The sequence below is a fragment of the Manacus candei genome, unplaced genomic scaffold, assembly GCF_025592945.1.
Source record: "Manacus candei isolate 608988 ecotype Guabito, Panama unplaced genomic scaffold, ASM2559294v1 h1tg000053l, whole genome shotgun sequence".
Lineage (NCBI taxonomy): Eukaryota > Metazoa > Chordata > Aves > Passeriformes > Pipridae > Manacus > Manacus candei.
In genome coordinates, this window is record NW_026138101.1 from 4798565 (window position 1) to 4826170 (window position 27606).

A 27606-nucleotide genomic window follows, 5' to 3' on the forward strand; every position below is an offset into this window, starting at 1 on the left:
TTATCAATGACATCTTAATCTGTTTCTGCACTGTGCCATGCAGCACTCCGGGCAGCGGGGTCGGAGCCAAAAGACCACTGGATCCTCTGGAAGCTGAGGTGACAATTCTGTCATCCACCAGGGTGAGCAAGTCAAACTCACTGTGAAGACAGCCAGCTTGTGTGCAGATTTACAGAGATTTAATCCTGTCTAGTCTCAGCATGCCAAATAACTCCTAACTCTCAATACAGCTTTTAAAGATTCAAACAGCACATGAGTCCACAGCACTCAGGCTCCCTCCACAGCACAAGCACACACAGAGCTGGGCATTGGTGCCACAGATGCAGATTTGTAGCAGCCTGCACGTACCCTGCTGAATGGAAGTGAAAGATATTCCTAAAAGAATTCTGAACTGATTATCAGGAACTTCAAGTACTGCAGTTTTCCTATGGGGCTCTTAGCTTGATCTGGGGAACTTGCTCCAAAACCAAAAAGACTTAACTATTTTTATTATGCTCAAATTCTTGACTGTTAGTTCAATGGAAACACGACACCAACACGTTCTCCTGAGATTAGTTTAAGAAATGTATGTTCTCAATCCTCTAACTGAAGAGCCACTCTGTATAAAACAAAACAGGATTCCATTTCAGATTTGACCATATCTTGAAGGGAAGGAAGAATTAATGCAGTTCAGGCAGATGAGGTGAAAACTAAAATTTTACTTCCTGCAGTCATGCACCCATTTTATGAAGACAGTATTAGCATTCTTTTGATAACAGAGATTCATTTGAAAACATAACTGTTACAAGAACATTGTCTTTTAATGCTCGTAGGCTCAGCTGTTGACAGGTTCCTCTTGCTTGCACTCTGTTCTGTGCCACTGCTCCTTCAGATGCCAAAGCACACCCAGCCCACTCACCATGCGGAAGCTCAGCCAGTCCCGGTGGCAGTAGGGGAAGGTCCCATCCAGTTCCAGAGGCAGCTGTGAGCTCTCTATGTGCTTATGGAGGGATTTCATGGAGGTGAGGAGTTCAAACTGCACAGGAATAGAAGGGAAAAAAAAAAAGCACGCTTGCTTTAGAGTGTGAGATTTGGAGGAGGAGGGGAAGGTTAACAAAAGACAGAATCCTTCATTTCTTTATCTATCTTGCACAGAAACACGACACACAGTGTATATCTACAATATCACTACAATATGAAGGAGAAAAAAAAAATCAATTCGATCTCAGAGCAGCTTGTTGAACAGCTCAGTGGGCGAACCCTGAAGGAATGCAGGCCACAACACGCTGTTCCACCAGGCAGAACATCTGTGATGGAAGTCTGGCAGCAGCCAGCCTTCTCCAGAGCCAGTACCTCCTGGTGTAAGCACAGCAACTCCCTCACATGTTCCCACATTGTGCTCCAATTTGCATTTGTTTGGAGAGTCTGGGAGGTTAAATCCAGCCCCCAGCTTCCCCGTCTCACTTCCTGGAAAAACAGTCTAACAGAGCAGTCTCTGCCCTGCCCTCAACTCTCCACTCAGCAGCTATTTGCTACAGGAGTTTCATGGATCTTGACACAGATTACTTGCCTTCTGCGAGTCTGTAGGACCTCAGAGGATTTTTACACTCACTAAAGCAACAAGTGCTCCTGCAGGTACATGGAAGCCAGGCCAGACACAAACTCAGGTGCAGACATTTAATTCCCCCCCCACACACTGTGAAGTTTCCACCTCCTTACAAAATAGTGATGATGCTCCCAATTCCTCCTGCATGCCCGGGTCTTTATTAGCCTTTCCTCTGCTCCCTCCTACGCTCTTTGTATTTGTTCAGAGTGTTCAATGTCTTCTGTAGCTCTCCCTGCATGCACATGCCTGCAGTCAGTCCATTCTGACTTCAAATTCTTCCACGAGGGGCAATGAGGAAATGGACTAATAGCATTTGTTATTCTTTAGCCTTTGGGACACTACACCACACACACAGCAAACCTGATGCCTATCACAACCTCTTCATCCACAGGAGCCAAAAGGGAGGTACTGGCCTGCTCTGAAGCCTTCAGGGTTTCAGCAGGCACAAAATTTCAGTCCAATCTTGTCTCTTGCAAGAGTCTTAAGAGCAGAGGGAGGACTAAGATGCAGTCTGATATCTATTCACTCACCACAGGGTGGCTGGGAGCCTACATTTATACAGCTATGGCATACCAAGGCAGTTTTACTACTAGTGGGGGGAATTCACTGATGTTGTGATAACTTTCCCTCCTGTTAGTCTTCTCAGACATTTCAGCAAAGGGAACTTCAAACAAATGCCCATCTCCTCTTCCCCTTCTTGCAGAATCTCTCAGACACTGACAGCAGCACGTATGAGGAGAGGAAACAGGAGATATGCAAAATCCAGGAAAGCAACAAGAACCTTCAAAGGGGGAGGTTCAGGATTCAGCCTAATGTGATCTCTTCCTAACCAAGGATTTCCCCCCTTGTTACTGGCATGAAAAGCATTACTAGTGCTGTTAATTGTGCAGGGCTCCTCCACACAGCTATTCATGTTCCCAGCAAACCCCCTGGTCCTGAGGGCCCCAGCAGACTGACACAATTATGGTACGAATGTCACTGATGGACTCGGCAATAAACAGAGCATGAGAGAGATCTGTTCAGCCCCCATAAACATTACAACCCCATAAATACCACACCTGCAAGAGACCACAACCATAAAACACAGAGAACAGCCACAGAGATTTCATGTGAGAATAAACATGATACCAACCACAGAGAACTCACTGTTTGGAGAGTTAAATGAAGGATATCACGGGCTGCCCAGCAAACCCCCAGGCTCCATTACCTGTCTCGCTGGTGGCTTCTCCATCCGAAAAGTCACATCTCTTTCAACCAGAAGCAGTACCCCATGAATGCAAGGAGGATCCATGTCCTACAACAGAGCAGAGCACAAATCCATTACTGATCTGTCTGGGATACTAAGGAGGATGTACCATACCAAGTTCCTACACCAGATTGCAATTTATCCTTCAAAGGCATCTAGGAAGCCCAGAAGGCAGTCAGCAGGAATTAGGGACGGCCAGTCTACAGAGCACCAAGGTGATGTCCTTAAGGTAGTTTGTTTCAGATCAACTAGTCCTGTAATATTTAAGGAAGCAATGGAAGAGCTCAGGTCTTGGCTGTACTAAAAAAACTCTGCCTTCTACACAAGGAAGTGTGTCAGGGTTAAAATAGACAAAATGAAAAAAAAAAAGCAAAACCAAAAACCGTGTTCAGTGTCCAAGTTTTTTCTCGGTAACTTTCCTGGTCACCTCACCTAACCAAAAGGAAGCTGGGTTTTTTTTAAAGCCCACAGTGCCAAAGAGGTCAACTTCTCTTTACTTACTGCCAATTTACAATCAAGTACTTGCATCCTGTTTCTACTGTTAAACAGATAGAAATCCCAAATACAAGGGATGTCTGGCAGCTGCAGTTCAAACTCAGTGATCCAGGAGCAGCCCTGCAATTATAGAAACGCTCTGCACGGAAGTGAGAAACGGGCACAGGGAGCGACAGCAGGAAGAGGGAAACGTGGCAGAAAGATCCAGACCATGGAGAGAGGGCTCACCACATATGTGATGCCTGGACCAGGAAAGCAAAGAGAAGAAGCTGTCATTCCACATGGTTAAACAAAAGCCATCCCATTTGGATGTCTCCTACACGGTCTTCGTGTCTGCAAGGATCTCAGGAACTTGAATCTTGTCAAGAAACAAATCCTTTGTAGTACTGCCCAAGCTGCAAGGGAACTGCCCCAGAGCAGCCCATGACAGCAAAGGGAACCTGTTTAAATAAACAGCTCCAGCCATGTGTAGGCTCAAATATCTGCCAGGAACAGCAGAGCCAGAGTAGAGAGGCAAGTGGACCAGCAGAGACTGAGCCATCTAACACGACACTGGGCCCTGTTCAGCAATTAAGAAACAATGCCAACACAAGGAGCCCCAGTTCTGCAAGTGAAAACAGCAGCAGAGATTCCAGAACAGAGGGAAAAGACCTTTCTCTCATCCAGTCCTAAACCATGATCCTTTCAAACAGGGAGGAAAAAATCCCAGCTGAAACATCTTCCAAAACTGTGAGAGGTTTCTAATTCTTCTCAAACCCCTTTCACCAAAGGTACTTATTCACACTTTCACTGTTATTCGAACACCGATCAAAAGAGGCCAGAAAAAGAATTTATTGTATAATAAGGCTGCATTAGGTAAATACTGAAGGTCATCTGAAGAGAGGATGGGGAAATATTACAGCTGTATCAGTAGCTCTCAATTTATCTGCTAGAAAGTACTGAGGGATGAAGACTAGACACAGCTTCAAGACAGATGATGGTACTAAACACATTTATTCTTACACAATTCCTCTTCTACTCCAACAGTCATGAGATGAGGGATAAAGGTAGAGATGGTGTAACAAGAGGTTACCAAAACAGCCAAAACACTCACTTGTTTGTTTGTTCTGAAATAGAAACTGAAAATAGAAACTGAAAAACCATTCATAAATAAAGCTGTCAAGGGAGAAGTTCACAGTTTTCCAATCCAAGAAGAAGCTGCATTTCCAAAGAAATCAAGTATTTTTCACCATATTGTTTTTAATTTAAGCAGCTGAGGGAAGATGAACAGCACTGATGGAGCAATCCAAAGACTGAAACAGTTACAGAAGTGCCTCAGGAGACAGGCAGAGCTGGAAACAGCAGGACGCTACCTGAGGAAGCTTTCTTGCAGCTTTCTGCACAATCTCTTACCACTTTTGCTAACAAAGCCAGCTATTTGGAAGCAAAGAAACAGAGTTCCCCACATATAAGTGAACTCCTCACCTCCCAAAACAGGTACCAATGTGGACAGGCTAGAATAGAGGGGTATCATCAACAGGAGCTCAGAAAGCACCAGCATAAACAGCCATCCCTTTATTATTATTCTTTAGAAAGAGAATTAGATACTTTCTTCAACGTTTCCTAGACTGAAGTTTCAGTCTTCTAGCTTCCTGCTCCAAGTGGAAGCCCATAGCCAGACTTAACTGGCAGAGTCTGAAGCCAGGGCTGACAGGAATGTCTGTGCAGAGGGGAGAGTGCCCAGATACCCCAGTCAATCTCAGTGACCACTCTACAGAAGTCCTCTGTACTTCTACAGTGAGTGGGAATTCGAATGGAAATAACTTTTGAACAGAAAGGTTCGCACAGAGCTTCTCTGTTTTTAAATGCTAAACAGACTCTTCCCAACCCAACACACTGATACAGCACATTACAGGACTAAGCATTCACCCTGATTTGTGAAATTCAAAACAACCTCCCTCTACTAAGACTCAGGCAGAGGGAAATCCCACAGATACCTGCTATTGAAGGCCAGTGCACACGCTCCACTGCCCATGCCCTGCCTGCTCACTGAGTAAGGGTTCAGCCCAGCACTACTGAGCAGCAAAGCTCCTCTGATCAGGCCCCCCAGCACAGAGCTTGCTGGTGACAATGTGTGACCAAACATCACGGCAGTCACCTCTGCAAAATTCCTTGCTCCAAAGCATCATGACACAGTCTCCCACAGGAACAAGCAGGATCTATTCTTGCAGCATGGCCACACTGTGCATTTCCCTTCACCTCCATACACAGCTGCCAGAGTTCCTCCAGCTTCTTCCTGAGTTAGCTCTGCAGCAGCTCTTTATTCAGCCCCTGCTCCCTCTGCTCCCACTGCTGTCTGGGACAGAAAGATTTCCCAGCTACCCAGTACTCTGAAAAGGAAGGGGGGGGGGGAAAGTCCTGCAGAATGTAACTGCAAGGCAGAGGACAAGCTTCCACCAGTTTACCAGGTGGGTCCAGGCAGAGCAATGGACACGTTCCCAGTGCTGGAGGGAAAACTAACCTGAAAGCACCAAAAGCTGTCCTTTAGCACTTAATTCCAGTCGTGCATTCATTCTGCATAGATGGTAAAGTGGAAGAAGGATTTCCTCAGACTGACAGATCCTGACCCAGGAACCTCTACTCCCCAGGATCAGTTTTCACTCCCCAGGAGCCTCTCTAGGTTTAACAGATTCGGATCCTGCACTGCAGCAGGAAAGGACTCTGCATTAGGGCATCTGATCTGTGCTTAACCACTGTGAAGCAGTGCTTCCAGCTGCTGGGTCAAGAGGAAAACAACCCCTGGGAATTTAACAAGTAACACTGGACTTCAGCATTTAACAGATTCTATCACATTATCAAACAGGCTCCACAAAAACCATGTAAGTAAATTCCTGTTTCAGTAAAGAGCAGGACAGCAGAAAAATGAGCTCCAGACAGTCTGCCACAGGTAAGAGACACTGAGATGTGTCAGGGATTTCAGAAAGGACCTCAAGGAGATGACCTGCTCTGTGACCTTAGAAGCATAACATACAGACTGTGGTTCTGCAGCCACTGGCCAGCAAACCCTGCTGCACTCTGGAACACTTAGCCTGCCTCACTGCAGTTACACTCAGCTTTCTGTATTACTCTATCCTTGTTTCAGAGCAGAGGAGAATATTGCCATGGGATCACGGAGCAAATGCTGAAGATCTCCAAAAGGCTCAGAGGAGCCAGGGATTACTCCTTGCCATAATCAGATAATAAGTTCCCCAAAGGGGTCTCCTTTAAGGAGTCTTCAGAAGAGTCAGCATAAGATTCAAAAAACCATAAGCAGAGTAATCAGCCTCTGTCAGTCACTTGTTACCTGAAGCACACACTGAGGTCCAGCAATCTGTCTTGCAGCACGTTAATCTGTTAACTAACTGTTGCACCACCCTGATAAGGAGGTGTTCAGAGCCAAACAGCCATCACAGCAGGATATTTCAGAGGCACTGCAAAAAGCTTCCCCCCTCCCTCATTTTAGGGAGGAAACTTCAGGTTAAAATGGCATTATTACCATGCTTCTATGAGAGTGGGGACAGCCAGAATACGTTGCTGATTTCCAAATCATCCCACTAAGACCACTATGCAATTTACATGGGCAGTGAAACCCTGAAAAGCTTTAGCAAGCCCACTGCCATGTGGGCACAGCATAAAAGAGAACATACTTGTTTGTTACCTCTGCAGAACTGAGCAGGGCACCAGATTACTCCTTCACCACAGAGAATGAGGACGCTGATAGAGCTCACAGCTCCACCCAGCCCAGGAAGCAGGAGGACAGACCTCTGACTCAGACCCAACTCTCAGATGTGGCACTGAAGCACATAAACCACAGACATCAGCTTCATTACAACATTGCCCTGTTCCAGTTTGCAGAGTTTGAGTCCTAAGAGACCTAAGCTCTGATTTAAGAGGAACACCTGCTTAAACAAGATTAGTCATCACTACAACCCAGCAGCTCCCTGGCTTTCCAACAGAGCAGACAGTTTCTATCTGGGAGCGGGGGCAACACAACCCACTGGCTTTCCAAGTGACTGATATGAAAGCCTTTGACCTGAAGCAATATAGAGTTACAGCACGTCCGATTCCAATCAATCACCGACAGCTACATCAACAGCTGCATGTGCTTTTCCACCTGGCATGGCAAGCAGTGTCCTTCCCTTCCCAAGGCAGCAGGCAGAGCCCTCTCTTCCTCCCTTCTCCATGGTGGGCAAAAATCCCTGCACATCTCACACAGCCCCTCAGCGCAGGGGACATCTCCAAGCAGGATAATTCCTCACAGCATTTAGACTTGGGTACAGGCTCTTCTCAGCACCGAGATGAAAGCAAATTTTCAGGGATGGGGAGAAGTGTTCTCCCCTAACTCAGACTTGCTTTGGGTTTTTTCGCTTTGTCTGCAGCCTGGTGAGGCCAGGTCATCCTCCTAAAGCAGTGCTGGGCACATAACTCCACCTCCCAAAGCCAACTGGAAGCCAGGTGCCAGATGGAGACAAAAGCAGCAGATGGAGATGTCCCATCCAAGCACACAAGCCAGCCAGTGCTGCTCTGCCCAAGCCCAAGGCTCACCTGCAATATGCTGAACGCCTTGAAGAGAGCAGGAACCGGGGAACAGCGACGAGCATCCACGAGAACAGTTAGACCCAAAGCCTGACACTCTGGTCTGCAAGGACAAACATAAAAAGGTCACCTCTGTCACCAATGAAAATCAACAAGATTATGGAAACAGAACACATTGTCATGGCAGGGTGAAAAAAACCAGTACATTATGGCTTTGTGAGGACAGGGAACTAACTGGCCACCTTCTCCTAACCAATATATATATGGAAACCACCACTGGATTGCTCAGTTCTTACCTCTGCTACGGGATTTTGTGATTTCCACCCAATTTCCCATTTCTCCAATTCCTAGAATACATGTCACTGATAGCAAACATGTCGATACCCACTCTGGATAATCCACACAGGAAAACCAGTCCTTCCTAATTGTGTTCAGGGACAAGCTTTGTTTTAGCCTCACTGCTTCACAAGAGCAGCCAGTCTGGAACTGACCCAAAGCCTGTCTTGCCCAGAATCAGATTTGAAGGGAGAAGCATAAGAAACAAAAGCATGAGTAGCAGAAGCTTTCTCGTGGGTTAAGCCTGCTCCCTTTACCAATGGTTTAAATCCTTCAAAAAAAAAAAAATCACTATCAGAGTTAGCTTTACCTCTTACTATTTAATCACCTAAAAGGGAAACAAAGTGATGAGCAGTGGAGGAAGAGTCTGTCATAGTAAAAGGAAGAGCAGCTGCAGCAAACTCCAGCCTGCAGACTCCAAAATAAATTTTCAGACAGACATCAAGGCATCAAGACATCAAGATTTTCTCAACCCTTGCAGATCCTCCCTCCCTCTCAGCTTGGAGGCCTGGCCCTAAAATATCATGTCACAACTCTACCACGGAGCTGCTGCATGACTGCCCCATCATAGCTCCCAAATCCCATCTTCTGAGCTAATGAAGGATAGCAAGAATGGCTTGGATTCACAGCAACACATGAAAACATTCAGTACATAACCAGTTCTATCACACCATGTGCACAAGGCACATGTAGAATAGGCAGAGCTTGCTGAATACAAGCCTGTCCACCCTAGCAGGAGATCCCCACCTGTTCTGGGACTGTCTGGACCAGGTTCCTAAGCCAATAAAGTCACAGAATCACAGAATATTCTGAGTTGGAAGGGACACACAGGGATCATCGAGTCCAGCTCTTAAGGGAATGGCCCATAAAGGGATCAAACCCACAACCTTGGTGTTATTAGCACCATGGTCTAACCAATCAAGCTAATCTCAAGTCAACCCCTTCCACTGGCTGCTCCAATTCCCACCTCCCAAAAGGCAAAGCAGGGAGGGCAGCAGCTGTGCCCCCCCAGGGTCACACACCTGGGGATGCTGTGCAGGTACAGGAGCAGGCGCACGAGCTCGGTGGTGTTGCAGTGGGGGTTCAGCCAGGCCGTGTTCCTCGTCGTTATTATGGCCACTGCACGCCCCGATTTATCTCTCGTACCTGTAAGGGAAAGTCACACAAGGAATTCAACAGAGCCTGGCTGCAGCTCTGTATGTCTCATATCCTCCTACCAGCACCCCACCACCTTCCTGGCAACCCTCCACAGAACTCAATACAGGATATGTTGCAGATGGCAGGAGGCTATAAACACACTTCCAAAGTACTCAACTGCTGCCCCAGAGCGAAGTAGCTGAGCTCTGCTTGTCTTTGTCTCATGGCAGTGTTAAATTTGGACTGCTCTCTTCTACCCAAGTACACACTCTTCATCAATATGGCTGAAGTTGGCTAACAATAACCCAATTTTGTGAGAAAAGCAAGAACCTCATGAACTCAAGATAAAAGAATCTCACCTTCCCATTGTGTCAGATAAGAGAACACACACTACATAACGAGAGTGGGCACACAGGCTGAGCCCAGCACGTAACCAGACATCTCCTCCTGGGAGCAAGGCCCTGGAGCAGGAGCCCAGAGCTCCTCCTTGGAGGTGGCAGAGCGGTGGTCAGCCCAGGAGCACACCCCTGCCTGCCTACAGCGCTGGCAAGGGCACAGTCAGTGCCAGGCTTTCATTAGTTTCAGAGCTTGCTCAGAGAATAGATAAGGCACAGAATGGGCAACACAGCTGAGCTGTGATATGCTGGGGAAAGAGAAACTCCTCTGCTTCAGTCAGCCAGGAAGCACAATGCCTCTCTGCCCCCCATTGTACAAAAGCCCAGAGACACAGCTCATCACAGGAGGAGAAGGACATACCAGTGCTGGTTCTGGAATTACATCCAGCCTCCTCTCCAGATGCAGAGGTAAAGAGCAGGTGGGCCACTTTGGAGACCCAGAGCTGCCTCTGCCACTCAAAAGCAGGCAGTGTCTCTGGAGTGAGGCTGCTCAAGTGACAGCACTCACACGGGTCAGGGGCAAGGTAAGTGATTTGGAGACCAGCAGGGACAACATGTCTATTGTGTGAAAAGTAATTCATAGGAACAGGAGCCATTTCCTGTCATACAAATTGTATGAGAAAGAGTCAGGAGGGAAAATCCCAAGCACAAGAGAAAACCAGAGGCTTAGAGAAAGCTGTGTCTTTCTGTCTTTCCTGAACTATATTGCTACCACAGGAGATACTGTCCTGCACCAGCTCTCTCCCCATCCCAGGGACAAGCATGAAAGCTGACAGGTAAAACAGACACAGATGGACAGACCCACACATGGAAAACTGCCCTGGAGTGATCTCAGTCTGTCACTAGGATGTGGTTTGAGTAAGGGCCACAGACACAGATGGGTATCATTTCAAAGCAGGGCCTTCTCCCTCCCAGGGACCAAAACAGTGACACAGGCTTTCTCTGCTAACAAAAATCTTTCATCATCTGTGTGATTCAGGAGAACTTTTATTATTCTGAAATACTGTGGCCTGGACCCTGCATACTCAAAGAGATGGAAAGAAATTAGAAAAAGCTTATTAATATACCTTGTTTCATAAGATAAGGGGATCATCACAAAATAAAATTTAAAAAAGCAAAACACTCAATTACTGGAAAAATGGCTCAATAACCAGTCTCAGTAAAAACTTTTTAACTCTGAAGAAACATCTTTTGTCCATCAGGGAGGATGGGCCTCACCAGAACTAGACTAAACCTTGAATTTCCACATAGTAGTCTGGGAATTGCCTGACCAGGTCAAAAAAGCAACCACAGCCACCAGGGCTAGGTCTCCAACAGTGGCACAATCAAGATCATTCAAGAGCAGAATGCAGAACTGAAACCATCCTGAAAGTTTCAGCTAACTCCATCAGCTACTAGTTTATTAATTAGCTCTTGTTCACTATTCATTATAAAAGTTACTCTTTCTGATGTAATTATTGTATCATTAGCAATGACTAACATAAAACATTAAACTGAGTGGTGAGTGTGTTCCCTTAGGTGTGAGGATTGCCCACAGCAGCAGAGATGACTATTTGAGAGGCATCTCAAGTACACAGAGCTAAAAATCACTCTCTTCATCTGTTTAGTCATCCCCTTCCCTTTACACATCTGAGGTCAAAATTGGTCTTGCAGCCCTAGCACCGAGTGGGAGATCCCTGTGCTGCCTTTCTGCTCTCCTTCCCAACTCCTTCACCTTGCACAGGTCTGCCTGACCTCTTCTCTGCTCTCTGCCCAACTCGCACGTGGCTCCTGAGCTGATCAAATGCAAGGATCCTCCTGCTCCACAGTGGACAACCCTCTTGCTGGCTATGGAAGGACAAAAGCCCACAGGGGCTCCTTACACAGATGCTGCCAAATGCTGTTTCTCACTGGAGAGGTAGATCTCACTCCCTCTGCTTTACTTCATGTTTGGTTAAACACAAAGACGTCTTGTGTGGGCCCTGCCCACCAAGTGATCCTGGCTCCTCTGTCCAACAGCCTCAGCTTTGTTCACCCCTCTGTCAATATTTGTCCCATGCAGAAGTTTTATCTGCAGCCATTTGATACTTGCTGCTGTAACAGATGCAAACACTGAATAACGTTTGACCTACGACTTGATCTTGGCAGAACAATTCTGGGGAGTCCTCCCTCGGTAGCTACTTTTGTCATCTGCTATTTAGCTACACTATCGTTCATCCCACACACTGCTCACCCACACTTCACTGGATATTCCTTTCAACACTGTGTGTCATGTTTTCTAAAAATCTATTATATCCAGGTAGCTACATTTAAATCAACCAAACTTCTAATTACAAAGAATAAAACTGGTTTTCAAGAGCCCTGTCACACAGCATCTTCTACACACCTATCCTTTAATTATCTACCAAGAGAATCAAGTTCCTATTGTTCTGACCAGGTCTGATGTCAGGCCCACCAGCCCATTATTAGGTGCACCCTCACTCTTCTCTTTTGGAACTCCTGGTATGAGCCCACAGATTTGGCATTTCTGACTCATATGTGCTTGGTTAACATTTTGAGACTCCTGGGAGTAAATTAACATTACTTTCATGGGAGGGAAGTTCCACTTCCTGTCCTGCCCATTCTGAACCTTTAGAGGATTCAAGAAGTGTTGCTTCTGGATAAGTTTGGGGTGAAAGAAATGGAACTGGCACCACGTCTCCAGCGCTGCAAACAGAGGTTTATCTCCCTTACCCTCCTACAAGCCACATTTCCCAGGATTCTGGCCCAGCTACTCACCAGGCAGGTAGGCAACTCCACTCCTGAGCACTTCTGGGTTCACATCCTTGACTATGGTAGGTGCAAAGTGACCACCCCAGGCAGTTCCAGAAGTCGGGGATGTCGGGGGAGTAATTGGTGTCGAAGTTTCCTCCGGGGCACTGACTTTACTCGCTGGGTTCAACACATCTGTGCCAGCTGCTTCTTTTCCCAGCTCTGTCCCTTCTGACACCATCCCTGTAAGACAAGCAGCAAACAGAAGCTCAAGCAGAGTTCCACCCAAAAGGTCCCATGAAAGTTTGAGATGGGGGAGGGACGTGCCTCCAGCCCCAGCACTCTGGAGCTCCTTCAGTCCTCGTGCCAGCCGCAGGCGTGTTCCAGAACTGGTTATAGCATCAATACTGCTGTAATTCTAACAAAATAAACCAGGTTATTGTGAAGTTTGCGAAGTACAAAAGCTCGATTCAGATCAGGATTACTGTAGTCAAAGCCATTTTTAAAGGTAACATATCAAGCAGTACATGTCTGCTCACAGCCTGGAAGTCTGGCACGGTGCAAGTCCCTGGCTGAGCTCCAGCAGCCTGAGCCTGCTGAAGTGATAAACCAGCTTCTGACAGGGAGGGCAACTCCATCACAGCACAATTACTCCCCCAACACCACTTTCAGATTAGTTCCTGAAAATATGAAGTCAACCTGAGGCTGACAAATCAGCTGGAAATTAGCCAAAGAGACCTTGTTCTGCTCGTCCAGACTTTTTTAATTAACAGTTAATCTGAAAGTTAGAAACCTATTTTAAAGCACTGAAGAACAGGATGATTACACCAATCAGCTCCTGCTCGAGAACTACAGAGAATGCTTCCTTTGTCTGAGACCTCAGCTCTAAAGTACAAGTTATCAGAATAGGTTAATTCTAAAATTAAATATTCTGGCTACTACATGGAAACTAAGGCTGGTTTTATCACATTTTAATTTTCATGCAAAATTATCTGGATAGAAGAAAAAAGTATCTACCCTCTGTGTAAGAAGTATTATTCCCCATTTCTGAACACCACAAGAATTAGAAGCCAATGGTATGCCTTCAATAATACATCTTTAGCATCCTAAGTACCCAGCTTGGCTATCCCAGTGTTTGCAGAAAGCTGTAATAAAGAAAAGGCTATATATACTGCACTGATACTTCAGTATCTACTAACACAAATATCAACCTTTCTTCAGGAAAATAAGAGTGGAGTATTTATTTGCTTGCTATGAAGTCAGACATTTTAATTGCTACTTAAAATTGACTTCAACCATCCTACCTTCCTGCTGCATCAACAATGCTGCCACTTGACTCAGTTTATTTACTAACAGATTCCAATACTTCATTAAAGAGCAGGACCAGGAACAAAGCAGTCCTTGAAGTGGCTTTCAATACAAGTTTTAGCAGTGAAGGAGATTTACAGGTTGAGGCTTAGCCTGAACTGCTTTCAAAATTGCTAGAGTGGGTGAGAGAAGTGCCCTGAGCAGCATGGCTCATCCACCCCACAGTGGGGGGAACTGGGAGGGGCTCAGGGCTCTGCCCCATCAAGGCCATGATGGAGTAGCTGCTTGTTCCTCTTTGTAACACCCCTCGAGAGGAGCATCCCTGGCACCAAGTTTGGCATCTGCTGCATTTGGCCACTAAGCTGCTAGGATGGCCTCAGGGCTCTGCCCAGTTCTGGGCCACACCAGAGCTCCACTGTGTCCCTAAGGCTACCTCAGCCTCCACTTCCCAGTGGTGCAAGAGGTCACTCACTTGAGACAACGCCGCAGATCTTCCTGAAGCAGCATTTTGGAGGGGCACTGATCTCCCACAGACAAGGTTTCTTGAGCATCACAGAGTCATGTAAGTCATGCCCAAAGCTTTCATATTATGGGCTGACAGATTTTCTAGGAGAACATAGAATCACCTTAGCAAGGAGCTGTAAGGCCTGGCAATAAGCAGAACCACACAGCTTGTAGTAAAAGAATCTGTATTAAATGACAAAAGCCTGCAAAGAGGATCAAAAGGTGGCATTTAAAGAGGACAAGAAAGGGAATATAGATAGCAATGTTCCACATATATATCCATGTATATTCCACAAATGTACATGACAACCCTGCCTTGGATATCTCTTCGGAATGAGGCAGCAGCCCCCAAAAGCCAGAAGAGAAAAGCATTTTGCTCAGCCCACTGAGCACAGTCCTGGTACTGGGACAGCCCTAGGGAAACCTCACTGGAGCTGAGCAGCCTCCAAACTGTGTCCATCTTGCCCAGCTGAACCTCTTCCCTAAGCTGCTGGGGCCCAGCTCAGATCTGCAGACGCCACCTCTTTGGAAGAGGCCTCAGCACACTGTTTGTTATTTGCAAGCCGGGGCGGAGGCACTTACTGAAGCGGAAATTGGAGAAGGCGGAGGATTACATCTAAAAGCAAATTGAGAACAGGGACAGCTGAATTTGCCGTGTTTGCAGGTTCCACCCCTCCCCGAGGTTAAGGAAGTGGCAGAGGAGGATTTGCTTGTGTGCATTTCAAAGAGACATTAGCATTTTTCCTGCAAACTGCCCGGGCACCAGAATCATCTGTGCTAACATCACACAGGAACTGGGAGCAGGAACGGAACGCCCTAACAGGTGCTGCTGAATATGCCCCACTGTGGCTTTTCAGCCTGTTTCTTGAATATCAAGATACTTTCCACCCACGAAATAGAGGAATTCTTTCCAGAGCTGCAAAGTTTCAAAATTCGCTTTCACTTAGATGTTAGTCATTAGGAAAAAAACAGCAGTCACATTATCTGTGAATGGAACCAGTGTAAATTTAAAGCCACCAACTCAAAACAGTTCACATTTGACTCTCAGTTAGACTTCATTTTATTTATATCTAAGTCTTTCTACATAAGACTATATTTGTGCAGAAAACAAGCCCACTGGGAGTGGAATGAAAGGGAGAGAGTTAAGGGACAAGGAAAACAGCAGACACAGCAAACTCGGATGCCCTAGTTCTGCAGGGGTACTTTGACATAATCTACAATGTCTGCTGTAAGAAGCAAGATCCTCCACCTCACACAGAGCAAACTGTGCCTCTGCCCACTGCTGCCGAGGTGTGAACTGCAGATCTGAATTGACCCAGTACAGCTTAAGCTTTGTTGTTATTTATAGTTTAGGCAAGATACCCACAGTTTCCAATCATAGTAGCAAAATGACCCCAACAAGACACAGTTACAGAGAATTTAACTCATCTACACACTGACGGGCTGGAAAAGAAAAGTCCATTTGTAGGACATTTGTTTCACATTGTAATTTTATCTCTGAATTATCTTATTAGTATATCTCTGAGGGTTTAATGGGGCTAGATAAGGGGATGGCTTGTTTGGATCTCAAAGCAATCAAAGGTAATTGAATGGATTAAGCTTTTTATAGTGCCAGCTACAGTGTTTAACATACTCCCAGCATTAACAGATAGTTGAGCTCCCCTTTGCCTTAAAGAGTTTGTTTCTTTAGTTTGGTCGGTTTTCCTGGTGATTTAAGTTTCCTTTTGCCTTACAAAACACTGAGATAACAGGGCAGGTTTTTTTCTAAACTGCAATGCCCAAGTTTAACACCAACAGACTTGAGCCATGAATGTCACCTATTTCAGCCAAATCCCCAGAATCATTTGTATTGTCTTTCATTAAAAACAAACTCCACACGTACCCCAGAGGGGTCCAACACAGCTGAAATCTCCAGCACCAGCCAAGACTCACTCTCTGAAGCAGTGAGAACATCACACTTATCTCCTAACGAGCTGGACCTGGCTAATTTTAGACAGAAGAGATGGGAACAATGAACAAGCAGCCACTGGAATCATGAGCAAAGTGTCCACCCAGCACTCAATACAGACTAGGTTTTCCGAGGCTCAGTCCTGAGCAAACATGAAGTCAAGCCAGGTTCAGCTTGGTCAGGAATGGATACCCACAGCACGGTTATTTCCTGGCATACATCCCCCAAGAGCCTCAGATAGGCAGAAGGGGATCTCTTTTTTTTTTTCTGGTCCTGGTGGTAGATGCTCAGAGACATACACTTCAGAAATAGCAACTTTTGAGCTGACCCCTCCATTTCACAGAAGAGAAATGCTCGTCACTCCAAAAGTATCAGAAATGCCTGGCAACCACGGGCTTGCCTAACTACGGGATTATTTTGGTGCAGATGTTAATGAAATTTTATTTTAATCAATGGACACTAATCTAGCTCCATTAGGAGGTTACTAAGACATCAGGTAAAACGTGACTTTTGGACACTTGAGAAAGCAGTTGTGTGTGCAGCCAAATGGAGCTGTGCTGCAGCACTGAGGGAGGCTCTTGGCCACACAATTTGGGAACAGTGCAAGCATTACCCTGGCAGCACATCCCAAGACAACCAGCTCTGGATCTGCTGGCCCACAGGGGCAGACATGGTCTAGCAGCGTGGGTCTGTACCACCAACCGTTTCAAGAGTCCTCAATCCAACATTTCAAGCTGGATGATTTTCCTAGCCAGGGGTCTCAGGGAATGAGAGCTGTGGAACTGGAATGGCACGTTTCACCCGCCCCCGCCACACACACGCTCCTCGGGGTGATCTGCATATCTCACTGCAGCTTTCCAGACTCAGCAGAGCTGGGCAAAGCCCTCACCGTGTCCGTGCGGTTACACACTGCGTGGTACAGTCTGGTGCAAAAGGCAGGCACCTGGATTGCCCCCTCAACTCCTTCTGAAGGAGCACAGGCATCAGGAAATCTGGGAAAATACCTGCTTGAACATTCGGTCTGAGCTGAAGTTAGATGCTTAATTTCTCTCTGATCTCCCACTCCAGTCAAACAGCTCTTACTTGAAACATAATCAAGCTGAAGAAAGCACGCCGGAGGGGAAGGGAGGGAAGAAGGGGGGAATCCCTCAACTCTGCAGTTTGCTGCCTAAATCAGTTACCAGCACACAAATTAGTTGATCTTCAGGTCATATTACACAGCTGGTATTTTACTGAGGCATCCACTGCTGCTTCCTCTTGCCACAACCATCCTTCTAAAGTCAGTTTTCAACTACAAAAGACTTTTGCAGTTAGACATTCTCACCTCACACACTGCTATTGTGTGCATCCTTAATGTGCACATCATGGATGTAACAGGCAGAGGTCACCAGCAATCACATCAACTGAAATTAAAAGTCTCTTACACTGGAACTTGGTAAATTTGCAAAGAATTATTAAACAAAGTACCACAATAAACCCACCTGTGAAGAGAAAGCTAAATTTCCCACCACAAACACGACAATTTAATCACTTCCCTGTGCTATTACCCCAAAGCCTCCCAGCAGACACACTTATCAAATCCTGCTTGGTAAGTAGTACTCAAGCAGTACTCCTTGAGGACTTTGCTATCAATCCATGTTATCAAACAAACATCCAATAATTGTACCTTTAGGAGATGATGTCCCAGAAGCTGCCTCTGGGTGGGACTGCAGAGCACTGGGCTCTGTATGTCCCTCAGCAGGTCCTGAGGACAGTGGTCCAATCTCCAGCTCCTCTTCAATGGACTCCAGTGTTTTTGAGGCTACAGTCTTTGACTTTTCCCCATAAGAAAAACTTCCCTGGTTCTCCTCCCTTCCCGGCGAGTCCTGCACTGCAACACACTCTGTGTTCAGCACAGAGCTCTCTTCCCTTTCACAGCCCTGGTTTTCCACCAGTCTTTGTGGTTCCTCAGACCTCTCTCCAGAGCTCTGGGTTTTGAATTGACTTGAATCTTCTGTTTGTGGATCAGGGCCCAAAGAGTCACTGTTATTTAATTGTTCTGTCATCTGACCCCCCTCTGACAGAGCAGTTTGGAGTAGTATGGATTCTTCAGCCTCCTTATGCTCTTGCTTTTCACCATCTGACAGAGGTTCATCTGTAGAAGCTTTGGCAGAACAGTGACTATGACTAGTTTGGTTTTCATTTGCTGTCAAAACCTCTTTAATCTCTCTGACTTCTTCTCGGCTATCCCTTCTTCCCACCTCAAATTCACCTGCTTCTCTTTGCTTCTTTTCTGGAGAATTTAATGGAGAACTGAGATTTGCTTCTGTATCGCTGCAGCAAGAACCTACATCTGCCACGTTCTCTGAAGGAGAGCCTCTCCCCACACATACATCTGAACTCTCAGGCAATGCAGTGGCCTGAACTGGCACAACACTTTCACTGACATTCTGGCACGAGACATCAGAACCTTCCCTCGGTGTGCAGCGTGGTCCCGAAGGCCCTGGGACAGACACAGGAGAGGCGTCCACCTCTGTCGGTTCATTCTGACCCTCTTCAGCAGCAGTAGCATTCAGAATTGTTTCTGGGCTCTGCTCAGATGTTTCAACAGCAGCATTTCTGCCGGGTCCATCACTTTCTCCCTCTGTGTTTCCCGGAGCAGCAGGTGTCTGTGCTTTGCAGCCAACGCCATCTCCAGCACACGCGTCGCTGTAGCTGCACAGTGCGTAGCGCCAATCCAGCGAGTGTTCACTGCCCGGCTCCTGCTCTGCAGATGAGCCTTCTGTGCTGCAAGCACGAGACTCAGACACAGGAAAATTACTCCCCATGTTTCCAGGACCAACTGATATCAGCTGACCTTCTGGAGACAGTTCTCCATGTGCCATCATTTTGCTGCTTTCTAACGGAATGACATTTTTGAGAACTTCTCTAGGAGTGCTCAGAGTGTCCATTTGACAGTGCTCCTTCTGCATAAGTGCTGACTGAATTAAGTTCTTGGAGTAGGTGCTGTCTTGTATGACAAGAAACCTGTGCTTGCCTTTAGACTCATTCACTCGTGCTCTGGGCTGAGTTAGATAATTTAAAGCCAGCGATTGGGTTAAAGAGCCTGTTTGTGACCCAAACCTGGGCAGCGAAACTTCTGCCAGCTCAACGTACTCCCCTTCAAGGTCACTTGTCAAGTTCTCTTGAGGCACAGGACTGGTACAGACACCATTGACAAGAGCCCCACTTAACTGTGGAGCTGTGCTGCTAATGACCAGGTTGTCTCGATTTGTGTGTTGTTCCTGCAGATACTGAGAGCCCAGGTCTGGTGAACTGTGCTCAGTGGGGAGGCACAAAATGGAACGTTCCTCTGTTATTTCTGGAGAGATGATACTGTTTTCAATTATTTTTGGTTTGTTTATAAACTCAGGATTAACCACTTTATCCCAGGGGATACGAAATATTTTATCATCAGTGGTTAGTAAACAATTTTCCAGTGCTATACCCATCCGCTCTCCATTGAACGTACTCAGCCATTCCAGAGTAAAAATAGAGGTATATGAAACTTCTGGAATCACCACTTCCTCTACATTATGCTTGTCTTTTGCCAAACATTTCAATACAATTCGTGGAGACTTCTTCTCATGGGGGACCACCTGCAGGTAGAAGTCACCAGGCTCCAAGACTCGCCAGTCAATGGAAGCCAGCTGGATTACAATCTTCTCGTGGATACACAGGGGCCAGCCCGCGTGGCGGAACAGCAACCCGCAGTACTGAGCCTAGGGAGACAAGAGAAAATGTTTTCAGCATCAGGAACGGATCTCAGCTCAAGCTTTTCAATCAGAGATCAATAAAACAGTTGAATTTAGGGTCTCTGGTTATTGGTGTAGGGGAGTTTTTCATACCGAGGCCTTCTCTTTAAAAAGCAGAAACAAGAAGAGCTACCAACACAAACCATGTAAGCAAGACAGGGGGACAAGTTACACTGGGAGGCTGCAACCTTCCAGGAATTGGAAGGAGACACTGCAAAGACAAAGCAGGTGAAAGGAGGCAGCAAATGAGGAAAGGACAGCAGAGCCACAGAGAAAGAAGGCAACAAGTCCCATCAGCAAGCTGTGAGGAACTACATTTAACATACAAGCAACTTTCTCATTCCCACAACACAGATGCTCAGGCCAGTCCCCAGACAAATCCCAATCAAGCAAAAGAACTAAAGTTTCACGGCTGAACTGACTTGACTCAATTATTTACAGCTTTATCACAACTTCAAAAAATAATTTCAGTGCTTTGAACTTGATTCTGCTTGGGTAAGATTTAAATTAAGCCATGATATAAGCTATCAGTTCTACAATTAATTTCATCTTTCTCTGTACGACAAGGGTTTAGATTCAATTAATTAAACTACTTTGCCACAGAGAAACCACAGAACTGGAAGGAACTTCCTGGATCCTCTCACACCTTGAAACAAGAGGTACTGGCATAAAAGCATTACCTTCAGCCCAGCCAGGTTTCTAATTCTCACTGCACCTAATGCAAAGTTGCTCAGAGTCTTGGAAGCCCAAATCATCCTTCAGATTCAACAATTCCTCCTCCTCAACCCTGGAGCTTATTTTCTGGATGCATTCCCATTGCTTAGACTCACTAAGCCGTGTCACATCACCCAGCACATCCACCTCGATCATCTCCTGGGCCTGCCTGAAGCGTCTCCCCCGTGATGTCTTTTTTTCTTAAAAACACCTTTCTTTGTTCCACTCGTTCGCTGTGCAAAGCATCGCAAAACACCGTCTGTAACGGCACCAGCACCACCCAACTGTGCTAGAAGCATCTCTTACAGCTAAGTTCCCACTTGCCATGCCCCTGCACCAACCCAGTCACCCGTCAGTTTTCCTCTTCAAGCTGAGGAACCCCGTTTCACAACAGTTCTGCCCGTGGAGGCACATGCCTGCCCTCCCAGTCTACCGCTACAAAATTTTAAGCACAAAGTTCTAGAGCTCATCTTGTGCAACGCATTTCTCACCCTCCTCTTCCCAGGCTATTGTTTGATGGCTCCCAGGCTGGTTTCACCACAAACATGTCAGATACATACTCTTACTTTTTTATGCCAAGGTCGTGGATGAGAAGCCATGAGTGTGTCATGACTCCTGCCTCCAACTCAGTTTTCCCTGCAGTACAAACACCCTCCCCTGCACCAGTTTGTTCCCCATCTCGCAATACTTGCCTAAACCTCGATCCCTTTGACACAGTAATTATGACTCCATAATAAATCCTTTATGCAAGAGATTAGACAATGAAATTTATCTCTCTACAGAGAGAGGGCTTATGTAAAAGGCTGGTACCTGGCATGGAGCAAACCACATGAAAACGTTACCCAGTTTTTAATGGGTCAGTTAATTCAGTCCTTGCTCAGTGCATGTTGTTGTACACTCAGCTTGTTCTCTGTATTTTGTTACTAGCCCTGACTTAACAGATTCAATAAAATCCCTGTTACCAAACATTCAGCATCACATGGTAACTTCTTCCACATTCCAGGATGGAGACCAGCCAGTCCTATTTCTTTGACACAGTCAAGTCCATATCATTCCAGCTATGGCAGTTTTATTTCTGTTCACTCAGTGCAACTGCCCTACTGTTGTACCTACACACTGTATCACTACAAAACTGAACCTTCCTTTAGTTCCCATTTACTTGACTCACACAGCACCTCAGCCAGTAAAGCACAGAAGTGCCCAGGCCAAGAATTTTGTACATAAGTTTTTAAACTAAGAGAAATATGCAGTTTTCCATATGAGACTATGAAATTGCACCCTACACCACACCAAACCCTCTTCTGCCATTGAAATGCCTCCCAGTACGTATATTAAGGCCATCTGTACTGAAGGTCTTTCAGAGGAACAAGTGGTAGACAAAAATATCAGCTCCCAAACTATTATAAATAATCTGTAAGACTGAAAAGTGAAAGACAGAATCAGCAGTAGCATTAACATAAAGCTGAATTCCATCTGCACCTACCTGGCACAGGCATTCTGTTAAATTCTGGATGCAGAGTAACCTCTTTGGGGGCTACTCATACATTAAGAAATCCAAAAACCCAACCTCATTGCTTAGATAACTTGTCTGACTACTGACTGACAAGGAGAAAAAAACTCAGCAATAGAATCACCAAAACCAAAATGCAGAATGCAGTAGCATTTCTGAAAAACCCTACAAAGCCACAGTCTAAACTGCAGCAAGAGCCAGAGTAACATCCAAACAGGAATGCAAGTCCCTCAATAGCCTAAACATTACAGAGCTTTAGAACTTCAGAAGCGGAGCATCCTCATGCTGCTCCTGCTCCAAAACGCACCTTCAAAGGGAAGATTACATGAAGAGGCTTATTATAGTCCTTTCAACATTTCATTTTGAGGCTCAAGTATTTGCTTTCCTCATGTCCAAACACTACCGAGCCAAAGCAGGCTCATCAGAGGAGTGCCAGGAACACCCTCTACGCCCAGCAGCTGCAGCCAGGAATAAAGCTGCCTCTGAGGACAGAGCTGGGCTCCAACGACTAAGATGGCACGAAGCTGGAATCTCCCAGAGCTGCAGGGATGGTTAGGGTGGAACAGACCATTTAGCTCAGGATGGCATTGGAAAGCCAGGGGCAAAACCTGTTTTTTAACTTTGTGCTAAGCAGAGACAGATCCCTTGGAATACCCCTTCCAGCACCTGAGGAAGGTGCTGATTTTAACCCACCCAGCTGAAGCCCACGAACTCGTCTACCTTCATGAAGCCACTTACACTTTTGTCACTGCAGAGGCTGACAGAAGATCTAGTGCTCTCAAGATTTCCTACAGCAGTCATTCAGACAGGAATTAAGTCTTTTCCCTTTAGTGTGTTTAGGAAAAGCTCACGTGGAGTAGTGGAACTACAAACTAAGGAGGAAACATTGCAGGCAAAACTTTTAAAAAACGAGTAGCAAGAAATAGTCCTCTGTGATTTCAAACAAAGGAAGGGGCACACAGTGGAGGTTTGGGAAAGAGTCCACAAATAAATTTCATCAATAAAAGAAAATATCAAACAACCACACTTCTAAATAATATATGGAATCACCTGAGACAACCTCTAAAGAAAGTACAAGGCACCTAGAGCTTCCCTTGATCTCCCTGTATTGCCACTTGGGAAGTACAAAGCCACGAGTCAAGGCCAGAAAGGGTCACAAGCAAGGAGGAAAGGCTCTTGCTGCTCACTCTCCCAGACATTTCACACCTCAGCAAAAGCCCCCGATACCTAATGCTGAGCCCTGGGCAGCCCTCACTGCAGGTGGCTGCCCCACCAGCCCCACACTTTGTGGCCACACCTGGGCAGGCCAGGGAGTGCCAGGCAGGCCTCCCAGCACAGCTCGTGCCCCTGTACCACCTCCCCGAACTGTGCTGCACGGGTGGGACAGACCCACCGTCCTGGCTGCCCCCTCCCATAGGACACCTCACACACCACCAGCCCCCCTTTGCCTCCATGTCACCTGAGCCCACGCTCCAGGCCAGCCTGGGGGGCCACCAGCACCCCGAGCTTGTCCTGTGCCCACTGCCCTCACCTCTCCCAGCTCAGGGACCCTCCCGGTGCCCACCGCCCTCACCTCTCCCAGCTCAGGGACCCTCCCGGTGCCCACCGCCCTCACCTCTCCCAGCTCAGGGACCCTCCCGGTGCCCACCGCCCTCACCTCTCCCAGCTCAGGGACCCTCCCGGTGCCCACCGCCCTCACCTCTCCCGCCTCGCCGCCCCCCGCACGCGCCGCCCTCGCGCCTCTCCCGCCTCGTGCTGCAACAGCCCTTCAACAGCTCGGCCGAGCCCGCCCTGCCCGTCAAGGCAGCCCCGCGCTCCCATTGGCTGCCGCAGCCCCAGCTGTCCTGCCATTGGCTGCCGGGCAGCACAAGGCCCGCCCCGCTGCCGCGCCCGCGTCCCGCCCGTCCTGCCCCGAGGGCAGCGCGGGGCCCACCCTGTCCCTGTCCCTGTCCTTATCCCTGTCCGTGTCCCTGTCCGTGTCCCTGTCCGTGTCCCTGTCCCTGCCCCAGCACTGCCCAGCGCACCCCTCCTGCCCCCAACACCTCCCTGTTGGGACAGCAGCACTCTGGGTTCAGCTCCCTGCTGCTTTCCCTCCCTCACCCCTCCACCACCTCACCTGCCCAAGGCCCCGCTGGAAGCTGCCGGGATCTCAGGGAGTGGGGACATTGCTACCTTGGCGAGGCCAAGATGTTTTGGGGAAAGCTGTGAAGTGTCTTGCCATAATGAGTAGTTCACACAAATGAAAAGCCTTTTGTTTCTTTAGAGGGGAAAAAAGTGATGCACCGTCGAATTAAAAACTGCAGCTACAGACAGTGATGGAATAATTCCTATTCCAGTGTTCATGACAGAGAGCAGCTCCCCAAAATCCTGATGTACAACCTTGGATCCTCCTGGGCTCACAGACACAGAGCTGGCACCAAGCTGGAGGCTGGCTGACAACACAGTGGGACAAACACTGCACCAAAGCACTTACTTGCAAGATGCGCAGCTTTACATGGATCCATCCTATGTGATGGGTCTTTCCCCACAGCATTTCACCTCCTTGAGACAAATGAGTAACTGATTGTTTCGGCTTCTATTTAATATCTTTGCTCCTCCTAGAAGTCCCTTGCCCTCCACCATGAGGACTTCTATTGACAGCCTGGCCACATACCCGCTCCACATTCAGAGACAAGAACGCTACACTGAACCCAAGTTTTAGGTTGTTGGGGCCGGTTGTTTGGGTTTTTTTTTCATCTTTCAGACTTTGAGCCAAGTTTGTGATGGAGGCGTTTGACTCATCGTTTCTAACATTTTAGACTCCCAACAGTAACGCACGTTAATCTTGGACTCGTTCTGGCAGTAAATGTAACGTGACTCCTCGGGGCTACTGAGCCTGGCGACCGTTCCAGCAACCATCAAAGGGGAGCTGGAGTTCTGGGAAAAACACCGACTGGCAGCATTTCGCCCCGCACGTCCTCCTGCCAGTGGCAGGAGCCCGACAGCTTCATCCACAAGGCCAGGGAACGGCCGGGGTCAGAGGCCACCTGAGTCAGCCATATCCAGCAAGCGCTTTGATAAACCTCTTCCTGTGAGTCCCTTAACACCTTCTGTTCACTGTTGCTGGTTATGGAAGGCGAGGGCACCGCTCCACACCTGATCTCTGCACGGGTTAGGCTTCAACAACGATTTCTCAACTGTTTCCCAATTGTCTGCCTGCCCTGTGGGTCATCACACCTCCCACCTAGGCTGCTGCACATACTTTCTGCCAGCCGTTATACATACAAGAGGCAGAAAGAAAACTCTCCAAGAGAGCCTCCACAGGCCTTAGAGAGCATGATGTACTCACACAGGCATCCTGCTGAATGCACTGCAGGATGTGCTTGGCTGGAATCAGGAAGTCTATGAGGTAGCGCAGTCCATCCCCACGGTACGTCTTCTCCACCACATCAAAAACTTGGCACAGAACAGTGGCTGCGGTAGCCTCAAACGGAGGGTAGAGTGTTGATAACGTGCTCTGAATGCAGCCGTCCAGCGACTCCGAGTCCTGCCGAGAGACAAAGCGTTAGTGGTACCACGGCACGATCCGCGCCGGCGCCCCGACGAGCCCTCCGCCCAGGAGAGCAGCCATCTCCAAACGCAGGAGGAGCGGAGATCAAAGGAGCAAAGCGCTGTCCTCTCCAGCTCCTCTTGGCACCAGAGATTCCAGGTAAACACTGGAAAGCTCTCCCAAAACAGGAGTGGAGTGCTCGCAGAGTGTGCTGTGCACAGCAGCGAGAATTCCCAGCTTTTGCTTACGCAGCAAGTCCTTCTCCTGCCTGCGCGGGGTGGGGCGGCTGTTAGACCACACCGCGGCACGTGAGCGCGTGCGGGCGAGCCAGTCATGGGGTGGGCGCATCGGCGGGACCCGAGTCCTGGGTACCCGGGGCTGGAGATGCTGCCCAGCACTTGGGTACGTTACATCCCAGAGTTACAGCTCCCCGCTGGGCTGAGCAGAGCTGCAGGGACAACAGGTTGGGCTGAAGCTCCTGAGCCTGCCGCGCTCTGGAGTCCCAGCACAGGGTGAGTTCGGAGCGCTTGGTCCCGAGGAAAGCCGCTCACCAGTGAGATTCCTCATTATCCAAAGCTGTTTGCCTCTCATGAAAGGCTCCACTCCAGGAGCCAGGAATTTTCTGCACTGAGAGATGCCTCCCAACAGGATTCACAGACTGCACATGAACAGTGGTCCCTGAGCACACACATCAATACGTGGGATGCCCATTTCCAGCTCATAGATCAGAGGCAATGGCTTCCCTGAATACACCTTCATTTGGAAGAACCTGCCAGCCAGAGCCTGCCCATGGTGTCAGGACCAATTCCAGTGCCAGAGGCCAAAATCTGAGTTATTGCATGGGTGTAAATCAAGAGGGCTTGCCAAAAAGTAACAATAAAAAAAATAAAGCTGTACATATCTGGAGAGAGGATCAGGATCCCTCCTTTGCTTTCTATTTCAGAGGGGATCCCTTGGGCTAACTTACAGCCAGTGGGAGTAAGTTTTGCTACAAAACCAAATGAAAGTTTACTCAGGTGTCTGGCCAGGTCTTCATCTGATCTAAATCCACCTCCTTTCACTAGAGACAAGAAAAGCATTTCAGCCACTTGGCCCTACAGCCTCCTGCAGAACAGGAACAGCTGCATGGACATGCCTGAAAACATACCTCAGTCCCACAGCAAGATGGGGAGAGAAAGTTAAACAAAGCAGTGCCACAACAGCTTACACCACCACCGGGGAGCAGTAGGGCGAGGGGATCAGGAGGAAACAAAACTGTTTTGCTTCTTCCACTCCACGGCAGCACAGGTTCATCCCTCCAGATACCTCCACTGGCCTGAGAAAATGCAACAGTCTCAGAGAAAGCCTGAACCGACCTGCAGCCCGAGCAGAGATGATGCTCCTCACACGAGCCTTCCCACCTCTCACAGCTCAACAATCTCCAAGTTCTTCTTTTAGAGGGTTGGATGTTTTAAGCTTAATATAAACTCCCTGTTCTGTTGTAGGACAGCCTGTGGGACTGCACAGGAGAGGTGGGGACACCCAGGAGATGCCTCCACAATTCCTGCCTGCAGCGAGCTGGCAGAACACGTGTGACAGGCAAACCACACGCTGCCTGTGGCACAGCACTGCTTCCTTACCTCTTCTGCTGTTTCTCCTGGTGGCAGCAACAAGCAAGGCTAGATGGCAGCAGGCTCCTAAAGTGTTCACACCTTTTCTGAGAAACCAGCTGCCTCCTGCAGTACTCCTCAAGGCCAATGCAACCAGATGAACAGAGGTTAAGGAGCTATTTTTCGTATTCACAGAATCACAGATTGTCCTTAGTTGGAATTCTTAACCCAATATTCTTAACCCAAGGACTCC

General features: G+C 47.6%; 1 protein-coding gene across 10 annotated transcripts in view; it reads right to left on the reverse strand.

Moving 5' to 3' along the window:
• PLEKHG4 (pleckstrin homology and RhoGEF domain containing G4) overlaps positions 1–27606 on the reverse strand; it is an 81993-nt gene that overhangs the window by 42232 nt on the left and 12155 nt on the right. For 5 of the 10 annotated variants that reach the window (XM_051801729.1, XM_051801728.1, XM_051801726.1 and 2 more), the window contains exons 2-8: positions 25564–25761; positions 17905–19978; positions 12506–12721; positions 9239–9362; positions 7890–7983; positions 2793–2879; positions 899–1015 (exon numbers count right to left, since the gene is read on the reverse strand). In XM_051801729.1, coding sequence (XP_051657689.1) covers positions 899–1015; positions 2793–2879; positions 7890–7983; positions 9239–9362; positions 12506–12721; positions 17905–19978; positions 25564–25761 — 2910 coding nt within the window. The other 5 variants (XM_051801730.1, XM_051801734.1, XM_051801733.1 and 2 more) reach the window with 5 other exon arrangements.